This window comes from Eschscholzia californica, unplaced genomic scaffold (assembly GCF_041429995.1).
Source record: "Eschscholzia californica isolate CP2 unplaced genomic scaffold, dmEscCali1.0.p SCAF_2, whole genome shotgun sequence".
NCBI lineage: Eukaryota > Viridiplantae > Streptophyta > Magnoliopsida > Ranunculales > Papaveraceae > Eschscholzia > Eschscholzia californica.
This window is the reverse complement of record NW_028238309.1, coordinates 59,099,381-59,124,309: the sequence shown is the minus strand read 5'-3', so window position 1 is coordinate 59,124,309 and position 24,929 is coordinate 59,099,381. Positions and strand designations below refer to the sequence as shown.

The 24,929-nt window shown below is 38.2% G+C and overlaps 3 protein-coding genes across 4 annotated transcripts; 2 read left to right on the top strand and 1 right to left on the bottom strand.

The window, feature by feature from the left end:
* Window positions 1–603: 603 nt before the first annotated feature.
* On the bottom strand, window positions 604–6,832 carry LOC147559666 (uncharacterized). Its single transcript, XM_086659207.1, has 5 exons — window positions 6,515–6,832; window positions 3,024–4,247; window positions 1,915–2,573; window positions 1,345–1,581; window positions 604–790 (listed from the first exon to the last, which is right to left on the bottom strand). The coding sequence occupies exons 1-5, from the start codon at window positions 6,830–6,832 to the stop codon at window positions 604–606; spliced, it is 2,625 nt and encodes an 874-aa protein (XP_086515333.1).
* Window positions 6,833–13,943: 7,111 nt separating this feature from the next.
* Window positions 13,944–18,111, top strand: LOC147559665 (shaggy-related kinase 11). Of its 2 annotated transcripts, none has more exons than XM_086661562.1 (13): window positions 13,944–14,467; window positions 15,114–15,315; window positions 15,402–15,494; window positions 15,789–15,848; window positions 15,979–16,251; window positions 16,336–16,410; window positions 16,495–16,551; window positions 16,633–16,773; window positions 16,864–16,914; window positions 17,101–17,196; window positions 17,277–17,360; window positions 17,500–17,602; window positions 17,799–18,111. In XM_086661562.1, the coding sequence occupies exons 2-13, from the start codon at window positions 15,202–15,204 to the stop codon at window positions 17,879–17,881; spliced, it is 1,230 nt and encodes a 409-aa protein (XP_086517688.1). In that variant the 5' UTR covers window positions 13,944–14,467; window positions 15,114–15,201; the 3' UTR covers window positions 17,882–18,111. The 2 variants fall into 2 exon arrangements, with proteins under 2 accessions (XP_086517688.1, XP_086517689.1); XM_086661563.1 differs by lacking the exon at window positions 13,944–14,467 and adding an exon at window positions 14,618–14,958.
* A 4,081-nt stretch (window positions 18,112–22,192) lies between these two features.
* On the top strand, window positions 22,193–24,914 carry LOC147559664 (Pectin lyase-like superfamily protein). The gene is made up of 6 exons (XM_086661561.1): window positions 22,193–23,080; window positions 23,196–23,363; window positions 23,450–23,494; window positions 23,568–23,775; window positions 23,862–23,943; window positions 24,042–24,914. Exons 1-6 carry the CDS (start codon window positions 22,706–22,708, stop codon window positions 24,547–24,549), a joined length of 1,386 nt encoding a protein of 461 aa, XP_086517687.1. The 5' UTR covers window positions 22,193–22,705; the 3' UTR covers window positions 24,550–24,914.
* The last annotated feature ends 15 nt before the right edge of the window (window positions 24,915–24,929 follow it).

Below are 24,929 nucleotides of genomic sequence, written 5' to 3'. Positions count from 1 at the left end.
ATAAGTTTGTAGGAATATAAATCTACTACTTCTAGTGTATATATTTGTGTCAAGAACCCTAATCTATGTTCAAGTAATACTAAAATCTAGGGTTTGTAGTTTCATCTAGTATGTCTAGGTTTATCTATAAAAATGGCTATTCAAGCCCTAGAGAGATAGAAATCTACCTTAGATCCAAAGCAAACCAAGCCCCAAGTGAAGAACAACAAGGAAAAGAATCACCAAGCTCCAAACTCCAAGCCCTTCTTCTTCTAAACTTTCTCTCACTAGAAAGCCACTATCCCCTCACCCATCTCTAACTCACGGTTGTAGGGTTCTAAAAAAGAAGAATGGAAATTGTTGGCAGTAGGTTATTAAAGAGGCATTAGGTAGTGGTGCTAAAGGCACCTCAAAATTTGTTTAGGGGCACTACAATCTCCCCTCCTAAAAGGAAATTTCGTCCTCGAAATTGGACATACCTGACGAGAGATAACGAAGTTGCATATCATCCTCGCGCTCCCAAGTAACTTCTTTATCGTTGTGATGATTTCATTGAACCTTGACCATGGGAGTAGTCTTCCGGCGAAGCACATGCTCTCTACGGTCAATGATGCGAGCGGGTTTCTACGCAATCTTTTCAGAAGTATCCCGAATTACCTCTGGTCCTTCTAGTTTAGCATCTCCTGCCTCTGTCCAACATAATGGTGATCGACAAGGCCTCCCATATAGTGCCTCGAAAGGAGCCATGCCAATGCTAGATTGGTAACTATTATTATATGCGAACTCTACCAAAGGCAAGTGATCTTGCCAACTACCACCAAGATTTAGTATCGATCTTGCCAACTACCACCAAGATCTAGTATCGAGCACCGTAACATATCTTCGAGTACTTTATTGACTCTCTCTGTTTGCCCGCCGGTCTGAGGGTGAAAAGCTGTACTAAAATGTAACGATGTTCCCATAGATGCCTGAAAACTCTTCCAAAACCGAAAAGTAAAGGATGAATCTCTATCTGACACAATAGACACTGGAACTCCGTGCAACCTGACAATCTCCTTAATATAAAATTGTGTCAGTCGATCTCCACTATCCGTCGTCTTCACTGGTAAGAAGTGAGCCGACTTAGTCAGCCTATCAACTATCACCCAAATGGCATCAAAGCCTCGACTCGAACGCGGCAAACCTGTGATGAAGTCCATCGATATGTTCTCCCATTTCCACTCTGGAATAGGCAACGGTTCTAGAAGTCCCAACGGATGTCGATTTTCTGCTTTCACCATCTGACACACCTCACACTTCCTTACATGTTCAGCAACATCTTTCTTCATTCCGGACCACCAATATTGCCTCTTCAAGTCTTTGTACATCTTGTTACCACCAGGATGAACAGTGTACTTACTCCGATGAGCCTCGTCTAATATATCCTGTCTCAAGACCGGATTTGCCGGTACAAATAACCTCCCTCGGAACCTCAATCCTCCGTCATGTCCTGTACTGAACTCTGTTTCAGTTTCTTGCATTAACGAAACCTGTTTCTGGCACCACTCATCGTTAACTTGTGCATCCACAATACGGTTCAGTAAGGATGGTCTAACAACCATACTACCAAGAAATAACGAGTCAACTCCTGACCCAACCATATCAATGTCATATGTTGCCACATTCTCCAACATCTTCCACTGATTCATCATCAATGCGGCTATGATACCCCTCGGTCGTCGACTTAATGCATCAGCTACAACATTAGCCTTACCCGGGTGGTATTGTAGTGAGAAGTCATAGTCTTTCATCAACTCTAACCATCGGCGTTGGCGCATGTTCAACTCCTTTTGCGAGAATAGATACTTGAGGCTCTTATAGTCGGTAAAGAGATCAAACTTTTCACCGTACAAATAATGTCTCCAAATCTTCAAAGCAAACACTATAGCTGCCAACTCTAAGTCATGAGTTGGATAATTCCGCTCATGCGATCTCAACTGCCTCGAAGCATAAGCAACTACCTTATCACTCTGCATAAGAACACAACCCAAACCCTGAATTGAAGCATCAGTGTAAATCACTAACCGAACACCACCCTCAGGAATGGTCAAAACTGGTGCAGTAATCAATCTCGTCTTTAGTTCTTGAAATGCCAAGTCACACTCTGTAGACCATCGAAATGGAACTTCCTTCTTAGTTAGGTTCGTCAAAGGACCTGCAATACTCGAGAACCCCTTGATAAACCGCCTGTAATATCCAGCCAAACCCAGAAAACTACGAACCTCCGTCGCAGATGTGGGTTGCTTCCAATTAAGCACTGCCTCGACCTTAGAAGGGTCGACTGATACTCCAATGCTAGAAATAACATGACCCAAGAACTTTACTTCTTCTTGCCAAAATTCACACTTCTCGAACTTAGCATACAACTGATGTTCCATCAATCTCTCTAGTACTTGTCGCAAGTGATTCTCATGATCTTCCTTAGTTCTAGAGTAGAAAAGGATATCATCAATAAATACGATGACAAACTTATCTAAGAAATCTCGAAATACCCGATTCATCAAATCCATGAAAACTGCTGGAGCATTAGTCAAACCGAAAGGCATAACCAAAAACTCATAGGAACCATAACGTGTCACAAATGCAGTCTTAGGAATGCCTTCTTCTCTAACCCGTAACTGATGATACCCTGATCTCAAGTCAATCTTCGAAAACCACTTGGATCCTCTCAGTTGATCGAGTAAGTCATCGATCCTCGGTAAAGGGTACTTATTCCTCACAGTAACCTTATTCAACTCCCTATAATCAATACACAACCTCATCGACCCGTCTTTCTTTTTAACAAAAAGAACAGGCGCACCCCACGGGGAGCTACTCTGGCGTATGAAACCCAAGTCAAGTAACTGTTGAATCTGGTCCTTGAGCTCACGTAGTTCAACTGGAGCCATTCGGTAATGAGTTTTAGCTATCGGTGCAGTACCCGGTTCCAACTCTATGCAGAAGTCAACCTCTCTGCGTGGTGGCAACCCTGGTATATCGCTGAACACCCTATGGTACTCACATACCACATCAATCATCTCTAGCGTCTTACCCATCACCGGATGCTCTATCAGTTCCACGTTACCCAGGTGCATCTCTCTCATCTGTCTCGTAAGTCCAGACACAACCAACACCTCTTCACTCGGAAGGGAAAATGTGACCGTCTTGGCAAAATAGTCCACAAGTGCATGATATGAAGCAAGCCAATCCATGCGTAGGATGACATCGTAGTAAACTAACTGAAGTACAAAGAGGTCTGAAGCAAACTCTCGTTCACCTAACTTAATAATGCACCCCCGACAAATGTGGTCTATCATTATAGACCCACCCCATGGTGACGACACAATAAAAGGGCTCACACATCGATCTAACACAATAGGCAAAGTGCGTACAAAAGAAGTAGAAATAAATATACCCATGGCACCTGGATCAAATAATACTCTTCCCAGATTACTATGAATAAGAAATGTACCTTCAACCACCTCAGCAGGTGCTCCAACATCTCTAGGAACTACGGCATTCAGCTGCAGCTGCTGACCCCGTCCCTGCAACCTCCCTTGTTGATTATGATCATGTTGTCGCCCTTGATTACCAGTTCGAGTCTCATTCTTCTTAGGACAATCAACTGCTCTATGACCCTGTCCATGACAAGTGTAGCAAGTTCCCTGGAAAGCTCTCTGTCTTCCCCAATTGCCATTCAGTGGTTCTGGTTGTCCACCAGTAGCTACCACTGCTCTATCATCCCGATCTGTACGAGGCCTCTTGCCATCACGTTGCCCGTGATAGCGGTCACTTCGATTCTTACCACTATTTTTGTTGTTGTTACCACCCCATTTCTGGTTATGTCCCATCTCTCCCTTGACACTCCTCTGCTTCCTCATCTCTTGAATGTAGTCATCTTGTGCCTTAGCACATGTCACCACTTTCTGATAAGTGTCAAAACTAGGTTGCCCAATGATTTGTCTCGCAATGTTAGGGAGCAACCCATTCACAAACCTCTCAATCTTATCCTGTTCAGTAGGGATCAAGCGAGTTGCAAACAATGACAGTCGATGAAACTCCTGCTCATACTCTAAGACTGTCTGATTCTCTCCCTGCTTCAAATTCTGAAATTCTCTTGATACTTTCTGTTGTGTTGAATTTGGAAAGTAATTTGCCTTGAATAAATCCTTAAACTCTGTCCAAGTCATAGCCATAGGATCTACTAACCGAGCCTCTGTATCCCACCAAGAAGCGACATTTCCTTCCAACTAAAACACTGCCATTCTCTGCTTATCCACATCTGAGCACTCGAGATTCTGCAAAATCTTATCCATCTTCTGGCACCATGCATGTGCTCCTAAAGGTCCCGCGGTTCCATCAAATACAGGTGGCCCCATCTTCTTGAAATGGTGATAATGCTGTGATGGGCCTAAAAATAGGTCTATTCCCGCAAGTATACGGGGTCAAGTTATAGTATTTATAATAAGATCGTGAATCGTCCCAAGGGATAGGTAGGTAACTTCGGATATTGACGGCGAGTTTAGCCCAATAATCAAAATGTCAATAGCTAACTTAGACTAACACACACACACCCCACTCATAAATTTGATTTGATTTGCAAGAAATAAGAAAACAAAAAGAACTAACTAAACTATCTAAGTGAGAGGTAAGAGGATATCTAAGGTTATAAAATCCACCGCATAATTTCACTTTATAAACAAGCACTTAATTACTTAAATCTCTTTTGTATTTACTCGGGATCCAATATAATGAACTATTTGGATTCCGGATGATATTCTAGATAAAACAATTTTATAATTACTAATTCTAATTGTCTTCCTTATAAAGATTCGGATCACTTAACTATTATTCATCATCTAAAAAGCATACTCCATCTAACAACTTAACGAAAGTATGAAATATCTAATTATGAGGCATGAGTAATGGAAAGAAAATCCAATCCATATAGATAAACAATCAATAGACATTAAAGCACATCAAAGGATTTAATTAATCAAGCACAAGTATTACAAAGATCTATTATGGGTTTCATTCACAACCTTGGATTGCTAAATTAACTATACATGGAATCTAGAATAACATTCATTGATATTGTAAAATAAATGAAAATACTAAGAAATTAATGGAAAGAAATCACCAAGAATGTTCCAACTCCATATCCCCATGTATCTCCATTTTATCCAAGATTTGCTCCATTTTTGCTCAAGAATTTTACTCCAAGAAATCCAAATAATAGCTATTTTATTGCCACCCAAATAAGAAAAAAGAAAGAGAAGGGAGAAATTAGATCTAGAAAGAAGTTGGAAAGAAGATATGAAGTGGATAAAGATGATAGAAGAATATGGAAGAAAGAAGGAGAAGACTATTAATGGAAGAAAGAATAGTAGTAGAGAAGAAGATGGAAAAAGAATGGAAAAGAAATGGATTTAGTAGTAGAGAAGAAAGATTAGGTAAGAGGAAGTATGAGAGGGTTTGCAAGTCTAAGTTCTAATGGAGGAGAAAGAGATTTATTTATAGGGTTAGGGTTTTGGTTGGGTTAAAGTGGTAAAAAAGATAAAAGGAAGGGTTACTTTGGGAAAAATGGGGGTTTAAAGATGAATAAAACCCTAATTCTACTCATGACCCCGGCGGCTAGGGTTCCAACAGAGAAAGTGGGAGACACTTGTCGCTTGGAAGGAGGGTAAGTCTGATTTCTAAAAGATAAATGGGAGGGGACATGTGTCGGATGATGGGAGAGGCTTGCAGGTAATTTGGAAGTTAGTGTGTGATCGGATCCACCGTGTTAACTTGCGCAAGGGTTAGTGGCCGTTGGATGAGAGGAACACGGATCTGGATGGCCTTGAAGTGGACACGCGTCCGGGAGCATGAAAGCTAAGAAGCTTCGGTTTACACGATAATAGATTCATGAGGGGGTGTTCAGAAACCGTCGGATCTTGAAAACGCGGAGGCGAACGGTCTTGATTAAAACGTTGGATTGGGACTACAGAAGAAAGTTGCAACGCGCTCCACCGGATCAAGCTTATAAGGGCTACTTCGCTGCTGAGCGCTAACACGGAAACCGCGTATCCCAACCTCCATACATCGACACGTGTCCCTAAGCATACCGCGGGCCAGAAACTTGCCCGAACTTGTACCGAATGCTGACCAAATGTTGACCTGACTTTGACCTTGGTTTATTCCTTCGTCCGGACTCCGATTTGACTTCCGTTTTCTCCTACGGACTCGTCTCGACCTCTACTTTCCAACCATGCACTGACCTTGACCAAATTTCCAGAATATCCTTGACTCCAAATGACCAAAATACCCTTTATGCATCTTTTTCTCATTTTTTAACCGTTTTTCACACCTAACTCTGCAAAAGACACCTAATCAAGAAAACCAACCATTTTATTACAATAAAGACTCGAAACAGACTAACTCGGCTAATTTAAACGACTCTGATGGGACATTTTCATGACCCATCATGCTGCACCCAAGTCATCTCAGTCGGTGGTCTCTGATTCACCATAGGTACCACAGGACCTCCTGTTTCCCGTGTTGGAACCTGAACCCGATCTCGCTCCCGCATTTTAGCCTCCGCTGCAATGTTAATCAAATCTTGCAATGCAGTTGCGTCAATGGTCACCGTTGCCCTTCCATTCGGGTTTTGAACTGGAGTTGCACTACTCTCAGCTTGCGCTGTTGTACCCACAGTTTTTGTTGATTCTCTATCCTCAGCAAAGACTCCTCGACCTATCGCCCTGCCTGCACCTCGGCCCGTCCCCCTGCCTACACCTCGGCCTCGGATGCGAGCACTACGACGTCCCCTACCAGTAACTCCATCTCCGTCCATGAATCTAATGAAGAGAAGAATAAAGAGATAAACTAAATTAATGTCACACACAACAACCAAGAAAAGATTAAAGTGCCACTACTGCTCTAACTGTCTAATAGCCCTAGACACAATCCCTAGGATTTATGAACCTAGAGCTCTGATACCACTTTGTAACGCCCCAAGCCTTAGCAGTTGCCGATATTGTCCCCACTTTAACCACCTCACACAGGTACGGGGTTTTGTCCTTGGCGAAGGCACCACAAGCCTACCGAAAAGGCCTCGGTACTTACTAAGCTTGAGCTTACACATATAGCCCAGTCTCTGGACACTCTTGTGAGCAATGTGGGACTATTACAATCCCCCACCCTCAGCGAAGAGCCGTCCTCGGCTCTGATACCACTTTGTAACGCCCCAAGCCTTAGCAGTTGCCGATATTGTCCCCACTTTAACCACCTCACACCACGCTGAGTGGCGGCTAAGTGAGGACAAAATCGTGTATGTGGGGGGTCCACGATGTCGTTGCGTGCTCTGATAGGTCTGGTGAATCGCGTGTCTTCGCCCAATACCGAGGCCTTTTGGGTAGGCTTGTGGTGCCTTCGCCAAGGACAAAACCCCGTACCTGTGTGAGGTGGTTAAAGTGGGGACAATATCGACAACTGCTAAGGCTTGGGGCGTTACAAAGTGGTATCATAGCCGAGGACGGCTCTTCGCTGAGGGTGGGGGATTGTAATAGTTCCACATTGCTCACAAGAGTGTCCAGAGACTGGGCTATATGTGTAAGCTCAAGCTTAGTAAGTACCGAGGCCTTTTCGGTAGGCTTGTGGTGCCTTCGCCAAGGACAAAACCCCGTACCTGTGTGAGGTCGTTAAAGTGGGGACAATATCGGTAACTGCTAAGGCTTGGGGCGTTACAGTTACACATTCGGCGTCTCAAGTAGAGGAGCTACGCTTGAAGCTCTTTATCTTTCGAATACTGGTCGGAATTTAGTTCGTAAGAAAGCGAATAAAGGTATTCTTCTTCCCTTCTAGTTCATTGTTAGTTCATGTATATGATCCTAGATAACTTAGTGTTAAACATTAGATGTTTGAGATTCCGCTACCAACACTAGTTAGATAATTAGGGTAGTCTTAGAGATATGTAATTCCCAACATAATATTGTCGCCAGTTAACACAATTGGTCATTCCATACCCTGACTATCGAAAAATTTGGACATTCGAAAGTCTCTCAAAAATCGAAGTCAACTTACACCAAAATTAATAAAAAAAATTTATTGTTTCTATGGAACTTAATACGGGTAAGTAATAATTACAAAACATAAATATATTGTTAGTATCAAGAAAATGCTAAGAGAATATGTACAAAAAAAGTTCTAGAGAGGGAAACAATTGAGAAAAATATATGGGTTATTTCCCTAATGGCCCCCAAGTTTGTGACCAGCTTCCCGCCTGGCCCCCTACTTTACGAAAAATACCCATATGGGTTCCTTCCGTTATAACACCGTCACTCTCTCTCCTCCATCATGTTTTCTCTCTCTGCCAAGTCACGCCACATCATCTGTTACGCCACCTCATCATCTTCTCCGGCATGGGTCGTCGGCCGGCAAAATTTCCGGCCAACGACCTTCAAATTTTTTTTTCTCTGTCTCTAAAAAATTTTTTTTTAATTCTCTCCTCTCTCTCTCTCTAAAGTCCAGCGAAGGGGTTTCCCTTCGCCGGAGTTCGATCTGTCAGTCTGTTCTTGAACAGACTCGAACTCCGACGAAGGGTTTCCCTTTGCCGGAGTTTAGAGAGCTGAGAATAAAAAAAAAAAAAAAATTTTTTTTAGAGAGATAGAGAGGTGAGAATAAAAAGAAAATTTGAAGGTCGCCGGCCGGCGACCCATGCTGGAGAAGATGATGAGGTGGCGTAACAGATGATGTGGCGTGACTTGGCAGAGAGAGAAAACATGATGGAGGAGAGAGAGTGACGGTGTTATAACGAAAGGGGGTCATATGGGTATTTTTCGTAAAGTAGGGGGCCAGGCGAGAAGCTGGTCACAAAGTTGGGGGCCATTAGGGAAATAACCCAAAATATATAAATGATTTTTTATATTTTTTCTCAAAAAGTTGATATTAAACCTTTAAGAAGAATGTTTGATAGAATCAAAATAGTAAAAAAAAAAGAAACATAACTTAGGACAAATTAAAGATAAATGAGGTCATTGTTAGAGATGATAAAACAACCCAAAAGTATAAACACATGAAACAATAAGTTAAATCTTGCGAGAGAATAAAAGTGGATCGTTGTAAGGGAGGGTCTAGACCTTCTAGCAAATTGCTCTTGATCCGCCCTCACTTTTAGTATCCTAAGGACTAGACCGTCTGGAAGAAGTGGGGCTACTTCATTTTGGGTTGAACAACACAAACTCATTTTCAAAAGAAAATGAGCTCCGTCGAGAAGGAGCATCGACGACAGCAGTGATGAGAAATAGTTCTGGAGAGGTGATTGACTCAAGATCAACGAGCTTTTCACCCATTTCGGGCCTTCAATGAACTGCGTTTGGTTAGGGTTATAAATGATACAAGATCATCACTTATATGGGGTCGGGATTGAGGGGGATTCGAAGATGTTTGTCACTCTTTATCGGACGACTCTACATCTTCCCATGAGATTAAAACAAGAAACCAATCTGATGCATGTGGAAGTTCGGGAGAGACAGGTGTCGCTGTCTTATTGCACCAAGAATGCAAATTCGACCCCTCGAATGATGGCTTACGAGGAATGGTACCGAAGAGTAACTGATTTTCTTTTGTTGTTATTTACATTTAGTCCTTTGACGTTCGTTGTGTAACGGACTGATGTTTTTGTGATTTTTTTGTTTTGAAACCATTTTTCATTCATAAGTGATTAAATCACAAGTTAAATGGATGATCATAATTATTCTCTCATCTGAAAACTTCATGAGAGTTACATACCTTTAAATGAAAAGTGTCTCATGAAGAGAAAGAAATTGGACTAGACACCGACTCGGTAAAATGAAATCTTAAAGATCTCGGATGAAAGGACCCTAAAGGTCAACAAAATAAGAAGAAAAAACTAAAATAACCACTGCTGATGTCACCGGAAAACCGTTGTCGTCACCGGAAACCACCGCCACTGAATCCCAGAACCCACCATCACCATAATCACAACCATTTGCTAATTAACTCCAAGCCGTCGCACCACCACTGAATCTCAGAGCCAGAGCCCACCGTCACCACCACCTCACGACCACCATCGCCACTAACCCTCCACCAGATCCGATCTCCAACATTTTCTTGTACCCTTGCAAGATCCGAACACCCCAAATCCCAATCCACCACAACCAGATTCAATCATAAAATCAAATCTTTCTATACCAGAACTGTACTCTTCCACCACCACCATGAACAAATCAGTCACCACCCAATATCACAACACACCACCACATAATATCCCTTTAGAGACAGAGAGAAAAGGAGAGAAGGAGAAAGAGAGATTGGTACTCAACGTTTTTTTTGTGATTTATGGAATCAACTTTCACAAAAAGAAAAAGGGAGATTTGCTGTTTGGACCCCCTTTCGTATAATTGACTTGCTGTTTGGACTCCCTTTTTTCAGTGTTGCACTTTTGGACTCCCTTTTTCAAAATAAAAGTTAAATATAACAGTTTAGAAACATATGAAAGATGAAAATTCAATTTTACCCTCTACCTAACCTAACCCGACCTAATTAGTTAACCCACGAGTTAACTTCATCCATGTAAGTTCTAAAACAACAATCTGGTTTCTTCTTCTTCCATAGGATTGGAATTCTTTTTCATTTTTTTAATGAAATTGATTTATCCCAAAGAATATCCATGTATCATTTCTCATTCTTAAATTGATAGCTTCAGATTTCAATTTGTTTGAGTTAGCCATTGATTCTACCAATGAAAAACCTAATCCGCCATAGTGAAAAACCTAATCCGCTATAATCAAAATGCAATACCATAAACACTAATATATACTCAAACACCAGGTCTTGGTCGAACTCCAAGTGCCACAAATGGTGGTAAAACTATTGCTTCCTACAACCCCAAAAACAATCAAACCCAATTTCACAAACTGGAACAAGAAAACCAAGAAGAAAAACAATGGCACTGACAAATATTGATTACCTGGGTAGTTTTTATAACTTCAAAAAACGGCCATCAATAAGCATTTTCCACCTTGATTTTCTCCAATTATGTTTGTTAATTCATGATGGAGTTGTAAAATCCCTTTCCCTTTAGCAACATACCTTCAAAAGAAAATCAAAGAGAAGTTGAATTAAAAAAAAAAAAAGCTTGTTGTAGATGCATTTGGGATAAAATTAGAGAGAGAAAGTTGGAATTGACTGAAACAAGAAAATGGGTGGAAATGTTGAAGAAAAATGGGTATAAGCAGAGAGAGAAAGTTATAACGAGAGAAATGGGTAGTATAAATGGTAACATTTCTCATGAAATTTAAGAGGTTGAAGAAGAAAGAAATGTTGATAATGGTGAAGTTCCTCCACCTTAATTTGATTAATACTTAGACCCTTGATCTCCGTACATGTGGCAGCCTCCTCTTGTTGAGTATACAAACTAAGGAGTCCAAACTACAAATTGATTATGTAAGGGTAAAGTGGGAATTTTCTAAAGTATAACTGTAGAGACGGAATATTCTCGGGTGATTCCGTCAAAAGGGAGTCCAAAATGCAACACTGAAAAAAGGGAGTCCAAACAGCAAGTCAATTATACGAAAGGAGTCCAAACAGCAAATCTCCCAAAGAAATAGAAAAGGGGCGTGTCGAGGGAGCAAAAAGAAGAGGGGGCGATAGAGACGCCCTAGTTGTAATGGCACAATTGTAATTCCCTATTATAGCAGGGCTGAATGGGTCATTACTCCAAATTGTACATTTCTATGGGCGTAGGTAGCTGTAGTCATTGGTCAATGTTTTGAAAGGACAAATTTTGTCCATGACACGTCATTGTTGGTTTCTCAACCATAATTCTATTACCTCCGGGCTAATTCTGTTTTGGCTTCCAAAATTGACCAACCGATCACTTTAGTCCCCATAGTTGTCTAACATGTTATTTTGACCCCATGTTAAAAAAATTGTTAATTGAGAGAAATTTAATCGTACTCTTGTTTGTTACTAGCTGTCTTTCTTTTAATACTTCTTTTTCATTAATTGATTTCTTCCCTTTCTTACTTTTATTATGGTGTAGCCCATATTCTTAAACAATTTTCTCCGACGACTTCTCAGACACATTTATTTGTTATCTCTATTTCTGTCAATCTGGTGTGCCATATTTAGAATTTACCAAGTCCGTATAAAGTCTTTCTATGGTTACACAAAAAAAACTTGTGACAATCTTTATCAGATTCTCCTTGAGATTAGTCGTTAGTTTTAGTGGTTTCATGTTAATACTGCTCGAAGTGGTTGACATGAAAATACTGTTGTAGTGGTTACAATATGAAACCACCTAGAGTGGGTTAACGGTGAAACGACGTCGTGCGTGAACGACTCAGGTGGTTACAAAGTGAAAACACGTAGATTTGGAATGGTTTCACTTAGACCACTCTAATTTGTTTAGTTACTCCGAAACCTTAGCAATTATCAATATTGTCTCCACTTAAGACAAGCAAGAGCCCAACAATTACAGAGTTCGTTATTGGGGAAGCTCCACAATCCCCTCAAAAGGCCTCAACACTTATGAAGGTTGAGCGTGCACTTATAGACCAAACTCTAGGCTTTCTCCCAGACGATGATGGGTTATAGCAATTTGACACCCTTGGCGACAAGTGTTCTCGGGTCTGATACCTATAAGTGCGATAACCCACTGTGGCGGCAACGGTGTTATCGCACAAAATTGGAGCATAAATTGGAAAAAATCCTAGACCAATTTATGCTCTAATCTTGTCACAATTCCCTTTATCCATCAAAGTACGCAAGACAACGTTGACCTCCCACATGCTTGACTTTGTCCTCAAATAACTAGCACTCACACTAGTGTAAGATTTTGTTCTACACCGGGAGGTCTATGCGTGAGGCGTCACGAGTTTCACTCAGTGTGGTTCTGCGTGGATCCACTTGATAAGAGTGGGTTCTCAAAAGAACCCACTTACAAGGTGTTAATTTTTTTTTTAGTAAAACCAATCTATTCCTTAACTACTCCCTCCCCTCTCAATTGTCTAATTTTTGTTATATGGAGGTTTGTGGGATGAGAGATTGAATTTGAAATGGATGAGAGAGAATAACCACATGAAAAAGGTAACAATGAGGAGAGAAATCAATAGGAGAAATTAACAGTTAATGTGGGGACTAAAATGACAAATCAGACAGTTATGACTTGCAAAGGTCGAGATTACAAGTTGACCACCTCTGTCAATCATAATTGAATTCCCAATACCTTTATTTCCCTCTTCAATTTCAAATCGGAGGGCATAATTTTGTTGACATTGCATTAATGAGTCATGGTCAATTTATGCATAATTTGGGGGTGAGTATGGACACTTGTGGTGTTTAATTGAAATCAATTTAAGGGAGAAAGCTAATCAAATTAGTTTGACTTTGGCTCAGTTTTGTTGATCAAGGCCGATCATCTAAAAGAGGACCCATGCAGTAGAAATTGAAGAAATGTTGAAAGATAATCGAGATACAAACTTACGAGTTTGGTGTCCTACTTCAAAACCAACTTGACAACACAACTTTATCATTAAAAGTGATAACAATTTGTGATTCACTTGCTCTTTACGTGTCTATTGACAAAATCGCATACTTATGACAAAAAAATGTAACAAGATTCTGGTCTACCTAAATCCCCTAACTTATATCCTTTTTTTTTTTTGATAAAGCTTACTTATATCCTTAACCATTTATAAATAAATGAAATACTCTTTTTTAAATTATATGGTCCATTCGATAATTATGTCGATTTGGAATATCAATTGTATAATAAATGTAATTATCATATTTTAAGTAGGTACCACAGAAGAAGGAAAGATGGGCCGAAAGACTAGAAGACTAGAAAATAATATCGTCAATAATGTTAACAGATAGGGGTTTTTAAGTAATTTACCCAAATCAATAATACGATTATATCTGTGGCTCAGTCTTCAAGAAGCAAAAGGCGTGGTCGAATATTCAGAGTCGAGAATAATTTTTTAATTAAAGTTGGGTTGAACGGTCAAAAAGAGAAATAAACCAATTTCTACCTCTTCATACCGTACTAAACCCGATAAAAAAATAATCCGACGGAAGAACCATCAGATACTTCCTCGACATACACACTTCTCCAATCAGAAACCACAGGATCTATAATTTCTCTGTTTCTATAGGGATCAGTAGCAATATTGAGAAAAGAAAATCACTTTTTCTTTTGAATAAAAAAAGAACATAAGTGTTTGGGTTATCTCTTTTTTTGGTCATCAAAACCAAACCCAAAGAACCAACCAAACCCATTTTACCAAACATTTACTAGTACAATTATTTTTCTCTTTCTCTCTCTAGAGAAAAAGGAAAAGAAAGAACTACTATTAGTTCATCATCGATCTATCTATCTGAGAGTATATCTTGTTTAATCACAACTAATTATTGGATAGAATGATCGAAGATAGATTACTCTCTGCATAATCCTCTGATCTGATAGGTATAAATTTCTCATCATCATCATCATCTGTAATATTACTTCGATTTGCTATTATTAGTATTTTTTAATTTTTCTTTAGATTTGGTTGTTTTTTTATGGTTTCACAATCAGATCTAGTTATATATCTTAGAGATTTTACCCAAATTTATTAGGTTTCCTTTTTCTATAGTTGTTGAGTGCTAATTATATATTGTGTAGATTTGAAAAATTTTGTAGAAAAAGTGGTGAATTTATAGATTGATGGAAGGTTGTGTTTATTTTAAATGAAATATATTTCCTTTAAATTGATCACTAGATCTAGATTCATCTGTGAGAAAAGAGAGTTTTATTTGGATTTATGAACTAAAATATTATCAGAGAAAGATTTACTGAGAAGGGGAAGTATGTCACAACCATGGTTTTTTGTCAAGCTATAGAAGTTTTTTTTTTTTTTGTGAGTTGGGCATGTATGGTGTTGAAATATTGGAAGGAGAATCCGCCAACTTGTTTAAGTGAGAATCCTTTATCAAGTTAGGTTATGTTTGTTGATATGGATTAACTATGATTGATCAAATTGATTTTTACGCGCATCAATTAGCGAAGGGATCAGTTATAAGAAAGCGATTTTTTTGCATTTGAGTTTGCTAATTTTTTGATGTTTGTACAGGTACATATTTGGGTACCCTTTGTCTTGAGTTGGAAATATAATTGAAGAGGTCTTGAATTGGATCTACTGAAGTTAGTATTATAAGCAGATGGCTTCAGCAAGTGTGGTGCCATCGTCCGGAGTGAGAGAGACCAGTGGTAATACTGTTGCAGCTGATAAACTGCCCGAGGAAATGAATGAAATGAAAATAAGGGATGAGAAGGTATTTCGTGACACTTGCTATTTCTACGGTTTACCATTTAATTAGATTTCATCGAGATATGGGTTTTAATTTTTGTGTTGTTACAGGAAATGGAAGCGACTATTGTTGATGGAAACGGAACTGAGACGGGTCACATAATTGTTACAACTATTGGTGGCAAAAATGGACAGCCTAAGCAAGTAAGTATGGATGTACCGGACTCCCGGATTCATTTAGTGAGTTGTTTTTTGGTACTTGGTTCTTTGCGTCTAATATAATAGCTATTGTTTTAATTGAATAATCAGGCTATTTGTCTTACCTTTATATCATATAGGCTATAGCTTCCTCTGAAAATTCACCCTGTTCTTCTAAATCTCTTTACATGTTTACAAACTGCATTGTTGGTCGAGCATTTATAAATTCATGCATGTGCATATTTACATACTAATTGTGCAATTTCATAGACTGACGTTATACTTTTTTTTTAATATCAGACGATAAGCTACATGGCTGAGCGTGTCGTTGGGCATGGATCATTCGGGATTGTTTTTCAGGTAAATTTGTTTTCTTCCGTGTGTCGAAGTTTCCCTATCTACCAGGCCAATATATGTTTCTGGTATTTATCATTATTGAATTGTTGTCCTAAATTTGTATTCTCAATGCTGATACTCTGTTGATTTACAGGCCAAGTGCTTAGAGACGGGCGAAACTGTGGCAATTAAAAAGGTTCTGCAAGACAAGAGATACAAGAACCGAGAATTACAGACAATGCGTCTTTTTGACCACCCTAATGTTGTATCTTTGAAGCATTGTTTCTTCTCGACAACGGAAAAAGACGAGCTTTATCTTAATTTGGTACTTGAGTATGTACCAGAAACTGTTCACCGTGTGATCAAACACTACAACAAAATGAACCAAAGAATGCCACTCATCTACGTTAAGCTTTATACATATCAGGTATTATACATTATGATAGTGTAAGAAAATTTTTATGTTATTCTATAGACAATATTTTTGCTTACACAAAGTTTTACGTGACAGATATGTAGGGCATTAGCTTACATTCATGGGAGTATTGGTGTGTGCCATAGAGACATCAAGCCTCAAAATCTACTGGTATGTAATTCTTTCTCAATCGCGTCTCAAATTTTGTTATGAATTTGCTAGTATTAGAAGTGAACTTATCTGTTCTTTCAACAGGTAAATCCACATACCCATCAGTTAAAAATATGCGACTTTGGAAGTGCGAAAGTCTTGGTATGTATTGCCATAGCATCCTTGTTATCTTGTTCTTATTTTTTGAATTTCTGATGGCTTATTTGCTTTGGCTTTTGGCAGGTGAAAGGCGAGCCAAACATCTCGTACATCTGCTCTAGGTACTATAGAGCACCTGAGCTTATATTTGGAGCCACTGAGTATACTACTGCCATTGATATATGGTCTGCTGGATGTGTTTTGGCCGAGCTATTACTTGGACAGGTAAGCTTATCTTTTATATAGTCCTTAGTCATGTTTTGTCGTTATGAGGTGATCCAGTCCGAAAACTTACAAATGTTTCTTGATTACCAGCCTCTATTTCCCGGTGAGAGCGGTGTTGACCAGCTTGTCGAGATCATAAAGGTAAACTTCAGATTTTGTTGATTCAGAAGGGTTTTCCTTTTCTTCATTCATACACTGGGTGTCTCCCACTCTCTCCACTAGGCTCCCCATGTAGAATTTGTAAACAAAACGTATGTCGTGTCAAATCAATAAGTTCTCCTTCCTTTTGTTGTTCTTCTTTTCATATTTGATTGTGATCATTTGCAGGTTTTGGGTACCCCAACAAGAGAAGAAATCAAGTGCATGAACCCTAACTATACAGAGTTCAAATTCCCCCAAATCAAAGCTCACCCATGGCACAAGGTACCAATTTTTTTTTTTAATTCCTTGTATATCTGTTTGTTACTGTAAGAAACTTTATCTTAATATCTCAACATTTTTAGATATTCCACAAGCGCATGCCACAAGAAGCTGTTGATCTTGTCTCAAGACTTCTACAATACTCACCAAACCTACGATGCACAGCAGTAAGTTTATCCCACTTGAACTTCATATAATCCTGGCTATCTTTCTACCTTATCGAAACTTGATTCTTCATTTTTATACCAATCAAAGTATATGAGTTGAGAATTATAGCTAATGATGGTGTTCACTTTTATATTGAAGTTGGAGGCCTTGATTCATCCATTCTTCGATGAATTACGTGACCCAAATTGCCGACTTCCAAATGGACGATTCCTTCCTCCACTTTTCAACTTCAAGTCTCATGGTAAGAAGACCTAGAACAATAACTACTCTACAAATTTTTTTCTTCTGAAGCAACAACATATGAACAGTCTTTTCCACAATGAAGAAATACACATATTACCACCCAATCAAAGTGGACTTCACTTTTGTTTCAAATAAAAACACATTTTAGGTCATTCTTTGACATGGGTGATGTTTTTTTTTGCTCTGATGATCAGAATTGAAGGGTGTGCCGACAGAGATTTTGATGAAGTTGATACCAGAGCATGCAAGAAAGCAATGCACGTTCGTTGGGTTGTAATTTTGTAGAACTTAAAAGTGTTTGTTGTGTAAGGCTGGCTATTCTTCTGTGTAGTAGACTAGTAGTGACAGTGTTTTTAGTGATGATATGATAAGAAAGCAAGAAGAGGCTTTGATTTTGTAAAAGCAGATATGGAAAGACATATTGTTGTTCCTATGGACCTGTATGGGTCTGCTGAGAGACCCTTTGTTTGGAAATCTTAATATATTGCAACACTACAGATAACTCTACTTCTTTTCTCCTTTTTCCCTAATTTCTATTTTAATTGCTGTCTAAATAAGAGATAGTCCCACACTTTTTTTTTTACGTTTACAAGATAATATTATATTGATTTGTGGATCAAAAATAAGTATAGGTGGGTGATTTGGGAAAACAAAAATAGTCCGGGAACAAAATTCTGGGTGGATAAAAGAAAAGTGAAGTTCTTTTTTTTTTTCCATCTAACATCCACTGTCCACCACTTCTTCCCTTGACGCCAATTCAGACAAGGGTAGTGGGTGAAGTCACCTAGCCAGCCCTTGGTTCCTGTTATATTGTGGGGATCCGTCACCTGGGATTTTCTTTATCTTTTTCTTCTCTTATCCCTTCTACTACCATCACCAGAAAAGCGCTGTCATTTCTCATATTCTTTCTTTCTCTCTTCTTCCTCCTCCCGTTTTTTTGAATTGTTTAGCGTGTGCCTCGAACCCTTGACCTCTAAGGTGGAAGATTATACCTCTTACCACTTCAACCAAGGGTTGTTGGCTTCTTCCTCCTCTCGTTCTCTCTGTGCTTAGGAGGAAACCCAAGTATTTTATGCAATTAGGGTGAATACCTTTCTCCTCCCCTTCTCTCTCTGCTCAGGACGAACTCCGAGTATTTTATGCAAGTAGGGTGAATTTCTTTCTCCTCTCATTCTCTTTCTGCGTAGGAGGAAATCCGGATATTTTATGCAATTAGGGGTGAATTACCTAATCTAAATTGACTGTTTAAAGTAGTGGGGCTATTTTATTTAAGAGTTGGCCGAGGATTGTTTATTCTTGACTATTAGAACCCACAAGACAACTAGACACAAGGGTTCTTGTAAAGAAAAAAAAAACAAGGGTTTGAATTTTTACCTCCTTTAGGTGGACAAAATAACATTTCCCAATTCCCATCCTGGTAGGGCAAAAGTTCAATGGGAAAACAATTAAAAAAGAATTACATCCTACTATAGCTGAGTCTCTTCGTAGTCTAGTTAAGCAAAACCCACCAACACGAAGAAAGTAAATTGTAGATTAGAGATCTATTGTTCAAAATAAAAGAAGTTAGAAACAAAAAGTTCCAACTCAATAAACCATAAACCATTGCATTTAATTTGGGATAGATGATGTGGTATTGCATTTGACACATGACAGGCAATGAAAACTTTAGAACCTTAGACCTAAATAGTGTCTGTTGAGGGACTATTTGATCAACTGTCATGGTCAATCAAATATGAAAATTGGACTATACGAGTATGACCCCTTTGTCCAACCCGTGACTACTAACTCTTCTTTTTCAATTACAAAACCCGTGAATAACCAAATGTCATTGTGGTGTAAGATAGAAAGAGAATTACTTGTAAGTTTCACCAATAAACATAGGTCAAGGCCTCAAGGGCATGAAATGGATGGCAAACATGTGAAGTGAATGTTTTTGTTGGAAGTTGATGTTAACCTTGAAAATCACTTTATCCTTTTTAGGGTTTACAAAAATGACAGAAATCAAACCCATCACTTCATGAATATATACTATATGATTCGGCCATTGTTGAAACCCACATCCTATATTTGGTCATACTGACTTGTAACTACACTGAAACCAAGTTCTTAGATACAACCACCCATGACATTTTATATGCATGTGAAGTTTGGTACCACTTCCATCCCATCCACCATATATATGCACTCTTCTTTTTAATGGGTCTAAGCATGTGCATTTTAGGTATTCTTTGTTACTTTAGTTTGTGTATTTTTAGGTTGGGGTTGATTAAAGAAAGTGATATTGTTGGAAATTTTGGGAAATATGTTCTTTTAGTTTATTTGAAGATCATGATTGACACTATGCTAGGCCAAAATCCTTGCCGAATCTCGGCTAGAGCACGTACGCAGGCTAGATTTTACATATTCCGGCTGAGCTTCTGCCCGAATTTAGGCCGGACATAAAGTCATTAAAGTTTTTGGTGATAAATTGTAATAATACACTTAAATAAGGCAGTAAGTTTGTTGTTTTCCATAAATGTAATATACTTGGGGTCCTCGTAACAAAGATAACGATCTGTTATGAAACAAGTAATACATATTAATGAACAACAATAGATAAAATATGTCAATTCTAGCCCGAAAGAAAACAACATCTATGAGCTATTATTTTAATGGGTTATCTCAAATATCAATTTTGATCTGAAACTTGCTTGAATACTCACAAGATATAGTATAGTATTCTTGCGTATAACTTTAGTAGTGTATTCTTTTTGGATCTATATGTATATACTCTCATAATGTAAGATATCATATAAATTTTGTCCCGTGTTTCAAATAATTAGAACCTAGTCGGCCGTGATTCACATAGCGGGCACGTGTCCCTTTTAGCATAGTATTATTTTTCTAGCCATATAAGTTTAAAAGACGAACCCGTGACAGAGTTTTAATCTTGTTTCTGTTTTTTTCATGACGTCGAAATCTAGACACTCATATATATTTCACGACCAGTTAGCTATAAAGTTAATGATTCAATGTGCTAAAATACATGAAGAGTGTCACGAGATCAATAGCCCTTTCTAATCAAACCACATCCACACACATTTTCCTCCCTCTCATCTCTTCTCTCACCACAAGTACTTTTTTTTTATGAAACTCACCACAAGTACTTACCATTTTCTCTCTCTACAACTTACCCATGATTTGTGAATGTTATTTCATGTGCATGACTTGTGGAAACTCTGATTTGAGCATCCTAGAGGTACTTGTTTGTGTGATATCAGTATAGACAAAGCATTTATTTAGAACAATATAAAATAGGCAATAGTCACAAAACAAAGAAGTGCCTTCATTGACATAAAGAATATGTAGGGTTAATTCCATTTTGCCCCTTAGAGATGACCAACTCATCAAAATGATCCCCTAAAGTTAACTGATTTTTGTTATGGCCTTCTCCTTCTTCGATTTTCCGTTAATCAACTTATAATAGTTAATATTTTTTTTTCTTCTACAATTTTTCTTCAGAATGAATTCTCTTCGAGTCGTATCTCTTTTCTTTGTTGGAGAAGAGGTCGTCGACAAATGACAAGGCGATGAGTCTTAATTAATTTTCTCCTTCCTCTCTTCAGCTTCCACCACCACCATCTCTTTCATCTTCTGTTTTCCCTTTCTTCTTTTCTCACTCTTTCTTCTTCCCCCTCTTGCTTCTTTTCACTCTAAACTACTCCGTAGTAGATTAGATTTGTTGAGGAGTAGTTTAGAGAGAAAAAGAGAGAGAGAGAAAATAGGATAAAAGAGATGATAGTGGTGGTGGTCAGATGGTGGTGATGGTGGAAGGAAAAGAAATAAATAACACGTGCAAACTCTTTGTTTGACGTAGAAGAGAAATAACACAACCAATTGATTTTGGGTAAAAGGGTAAAAAGAGAAAAGATATCACTTGTTAGAGTTGACTAACAGAAAATTGACAATGAAAACAATCTTACAACTGATAGCTCAGTTGGTAGTGCATGTACTCCTAAACTCTAGAAGTCTCAAATTCGATTCCTTAGCAGAGGTTAAATTTATAATTTATTGAACTAGGTATGAATAATGTAGTTAAACGGGTTTTAGGCCATTAATTTCGTTGGACTTTAGGCCCATTTTTTTCAAAGTTTAATTCGACAGTTTTCGTACTTATTGATGTATCAATTCCTTTGTAATAACTATCATAGTCCCCCGCCAAAAATAAGCACTATGTAAGTGTTAATCTCATTTCGAATACAGCTGTGTACCAACAACTACTATGTTTTTTCACTTTCCACGTCTATTTTTCTCGCTTTTGTTTTACTTTTGTATCATTTTCTATTTCATACGCGCACCAACTCTTTATTTACCTTCATATATGTCTCTTGTTTTAGTCCTATTTTATAGGTTTCCCATATGGTCTAGACATGAAGCATATATAGAGAAGAGACAAAAATGATAATAGTTCATAAAATGCACTAGATATGAAGCATATAACCTTTAATTAAGTTCAAGTTATAGAAAACTAAAAGAAACTATAGACTTAAGTTTACAACCCAATAAAGTAGTAGATTTTATTACTTATATAAATTTGCCACAATTTCTAGAGAAAAAAAGTGTTCTTTAAACACCCAAAATCACAACCTCAATTTCTCTTATCTTCACTTACACAATAAATGTGTAAAAAGTGCACATGAAGAAGATCTCTGAACCACAAACTCACAACAACATATAATATAATTTAATATATTAACTGCATGTAGTGAAGCAGAGCAGAACATTAATGAGTTAGAGAGAGAAACTACTTTCAACACACAAACTTCCAACCCTCTCTTGATACAAATGATTCAACCAGAAGTGAACACATGTCACTCTTTGAAATCAGACCTTTTTTGTTACTATAAATTACAATGTCTGGTGCAATTGGTCTTTGCATTCTACCTCACACCAATACTAACTAATACTCTTCCTCTGTTCTTTCTCTTTCCTTCTCTCCAATTTTCAAATTTCAACATCTTTTGAAGTTGAATTTGAATATATTTTGAGATACCCATTAAAGATATTATCATTTTGAAGTGTGGGTTTCTCTCTAAATTTCAAAAGAAACTTTACAAGTTTAATGGCAACCATTTGGAGTTTCTTGTATTGTTGGGTCATTATCAGTTTATACTTAACCAATTTGAGCATTAATGTGGAAGGAAGAAATCATTTTCATAAGAATAACCCTATTTCTCAACCACCTGCTTATCCTCCTTCTAGTCCTGATGATCCTAATGATGATCCAAACAATTCCTCCTCAAATTCTTGCATTTTCAATGTAATGTCATATGGTGCAGTGGGAGATGGATCGGCCGACGATAAAGAAGCAATTTTATCGGCCTGGAAAGAGGCTTGTGATGTCGAAAATGGTGTTCTTTTGATTCCAGAAGGTTATGTTTTCTCAATGACTTCAGCAATATTCTCAGGCCCATGTAAGCCGGGCTTCGTGTTCCAAGTAAGATGAATCATGAACTAGTTTTTCCTTCAAAATGAAGATCTATATCCGTTTCATTCTTTTGTTTTAACATCCTCAAAATCTTACTAATTTTACAAGTTTTGTTTGTGTTTAGTTGGATGGAGTTCTAATGCCACCAGATGGACCAGATTGTTGGCCCAAATCAGATAGCCCTAAACAATGGCTTGTGTTTTACCAATTAGATGGGATGACTTTCACAGGAAGTGGAATCGTCGAAGGAAACGGAGAACAATGGTGGGAGCTTCCTTGCAAACCTCACAGGGTAATTTATACGATCCATTGTTTTTCATCTGCACCTTCATTATTGATTTTCTTCCATTACTTAGTTTTATTCTTTTTTCATTGTAGGGCCCAAACGGAACGACCTTGCGTGGGCCTTGTGACAGCCCAGTGGTAAGTACTTCTACGTTACTCTATTCAAATTGTTTAGTTTTCGCCGACTAATTGGTTTCTTACATCGTTGCAGTTAATTCGGTTCTTCATGAGCTCTGGTTTGGTTGTAAGTAATTTAAGAATTCAAAATAGTCCTCAGTTCCACATGAAATTCGAAGGCTGCAACGGAGTGCTGATATACAATCTATCAATATTTTCGCCAGCCCTTAGTCCTAATACCGATGGCATCCACATTGACAACACAAAATCTGTTGGAATATACGACTCTGTTATCGCTAATGGTAAAGACAAGATTGATCTTAATTGACGATCGTTGAGTCGTCTATCACATTGAACTAATGTCATTTTTTTATTTTATTTTGAACAGGTGATGATTGCATCTCGATTGGACCAGGAAGTTTAGATGTTGATATCTATAATGTCACTTGTGGTCCTAGTCATGGTATTAGGTAAGTCATCTCCATATCGAAACCCTATGCCCTAAACCTACGAACAACTCAAATTATTTAAAAACAACAAAGCGAATTTATTTATTTATTTTTTGCAGCATTGGGAGTCTTGGAGTTCATAATTCACAAGCTTGTGTTTCAAATATAACGGTACGAAATTCATATATAAAGAACTCCGACAATGGAGTAAGGATCAAAACATGGCAAGGTGGAATGGGCTCTGTTACAAATATAAACTTTGAAGACATTCAAATGGAAAATGTGAGAAATTGCATCATTATAGACCAATACTACTGCTATACCAAAGGTTGTCAAAATCAAACTTCGGCCGTGTTTTTAGACGGCGTTTCTTATAGAAACATAAAAGGAACTTACGATGTTCGTAGTCCACCTATACATTTTGCTTGCAGTGATGCCGTGCCATGTACAAATATAACGCTTTCGGAGGTCGAACTTCTACCTGCAATGGGAGAAATGGTGGATGATCCTTTTTGTTGGAATGCTTATGGAAATTTAGAAACTATCACAATTCCTCCCATTAGTTGCTTACAAGAAGGGGATCCACAATCTATCACAGAAAGTTTGACCTATGCTTGCAACTATTAGGTTTTTGGTTTCGACTATGCACCACCCAGATCTCGAATGTCGAGCTTCCTGCATTGAAACCCAATACGAAGGACCACTCAACTAAGACCCTCGCCTACTCCAAAAAGAATAAAGAGAAGAATTCAAGAATTTACCATGAATAAAGTACTTCAATTGATCCATTATTGATTGAAGTTCTCTAGTTTGTTAATTAGGGTCCATCCCTTCTTGGGGTTTTATTCCCTTTTAGTGTGATGTATTAGATATAGGCATAAATTCTATACATTTGCATATTGTAACTTATGATTGTCTTATAGTTTATTACAAGGTATTTATATATTAAGGAATGATATTATTAATCTAGATGCTTTTCATGGTTTTTGCAATTTCAAAGTTCCATG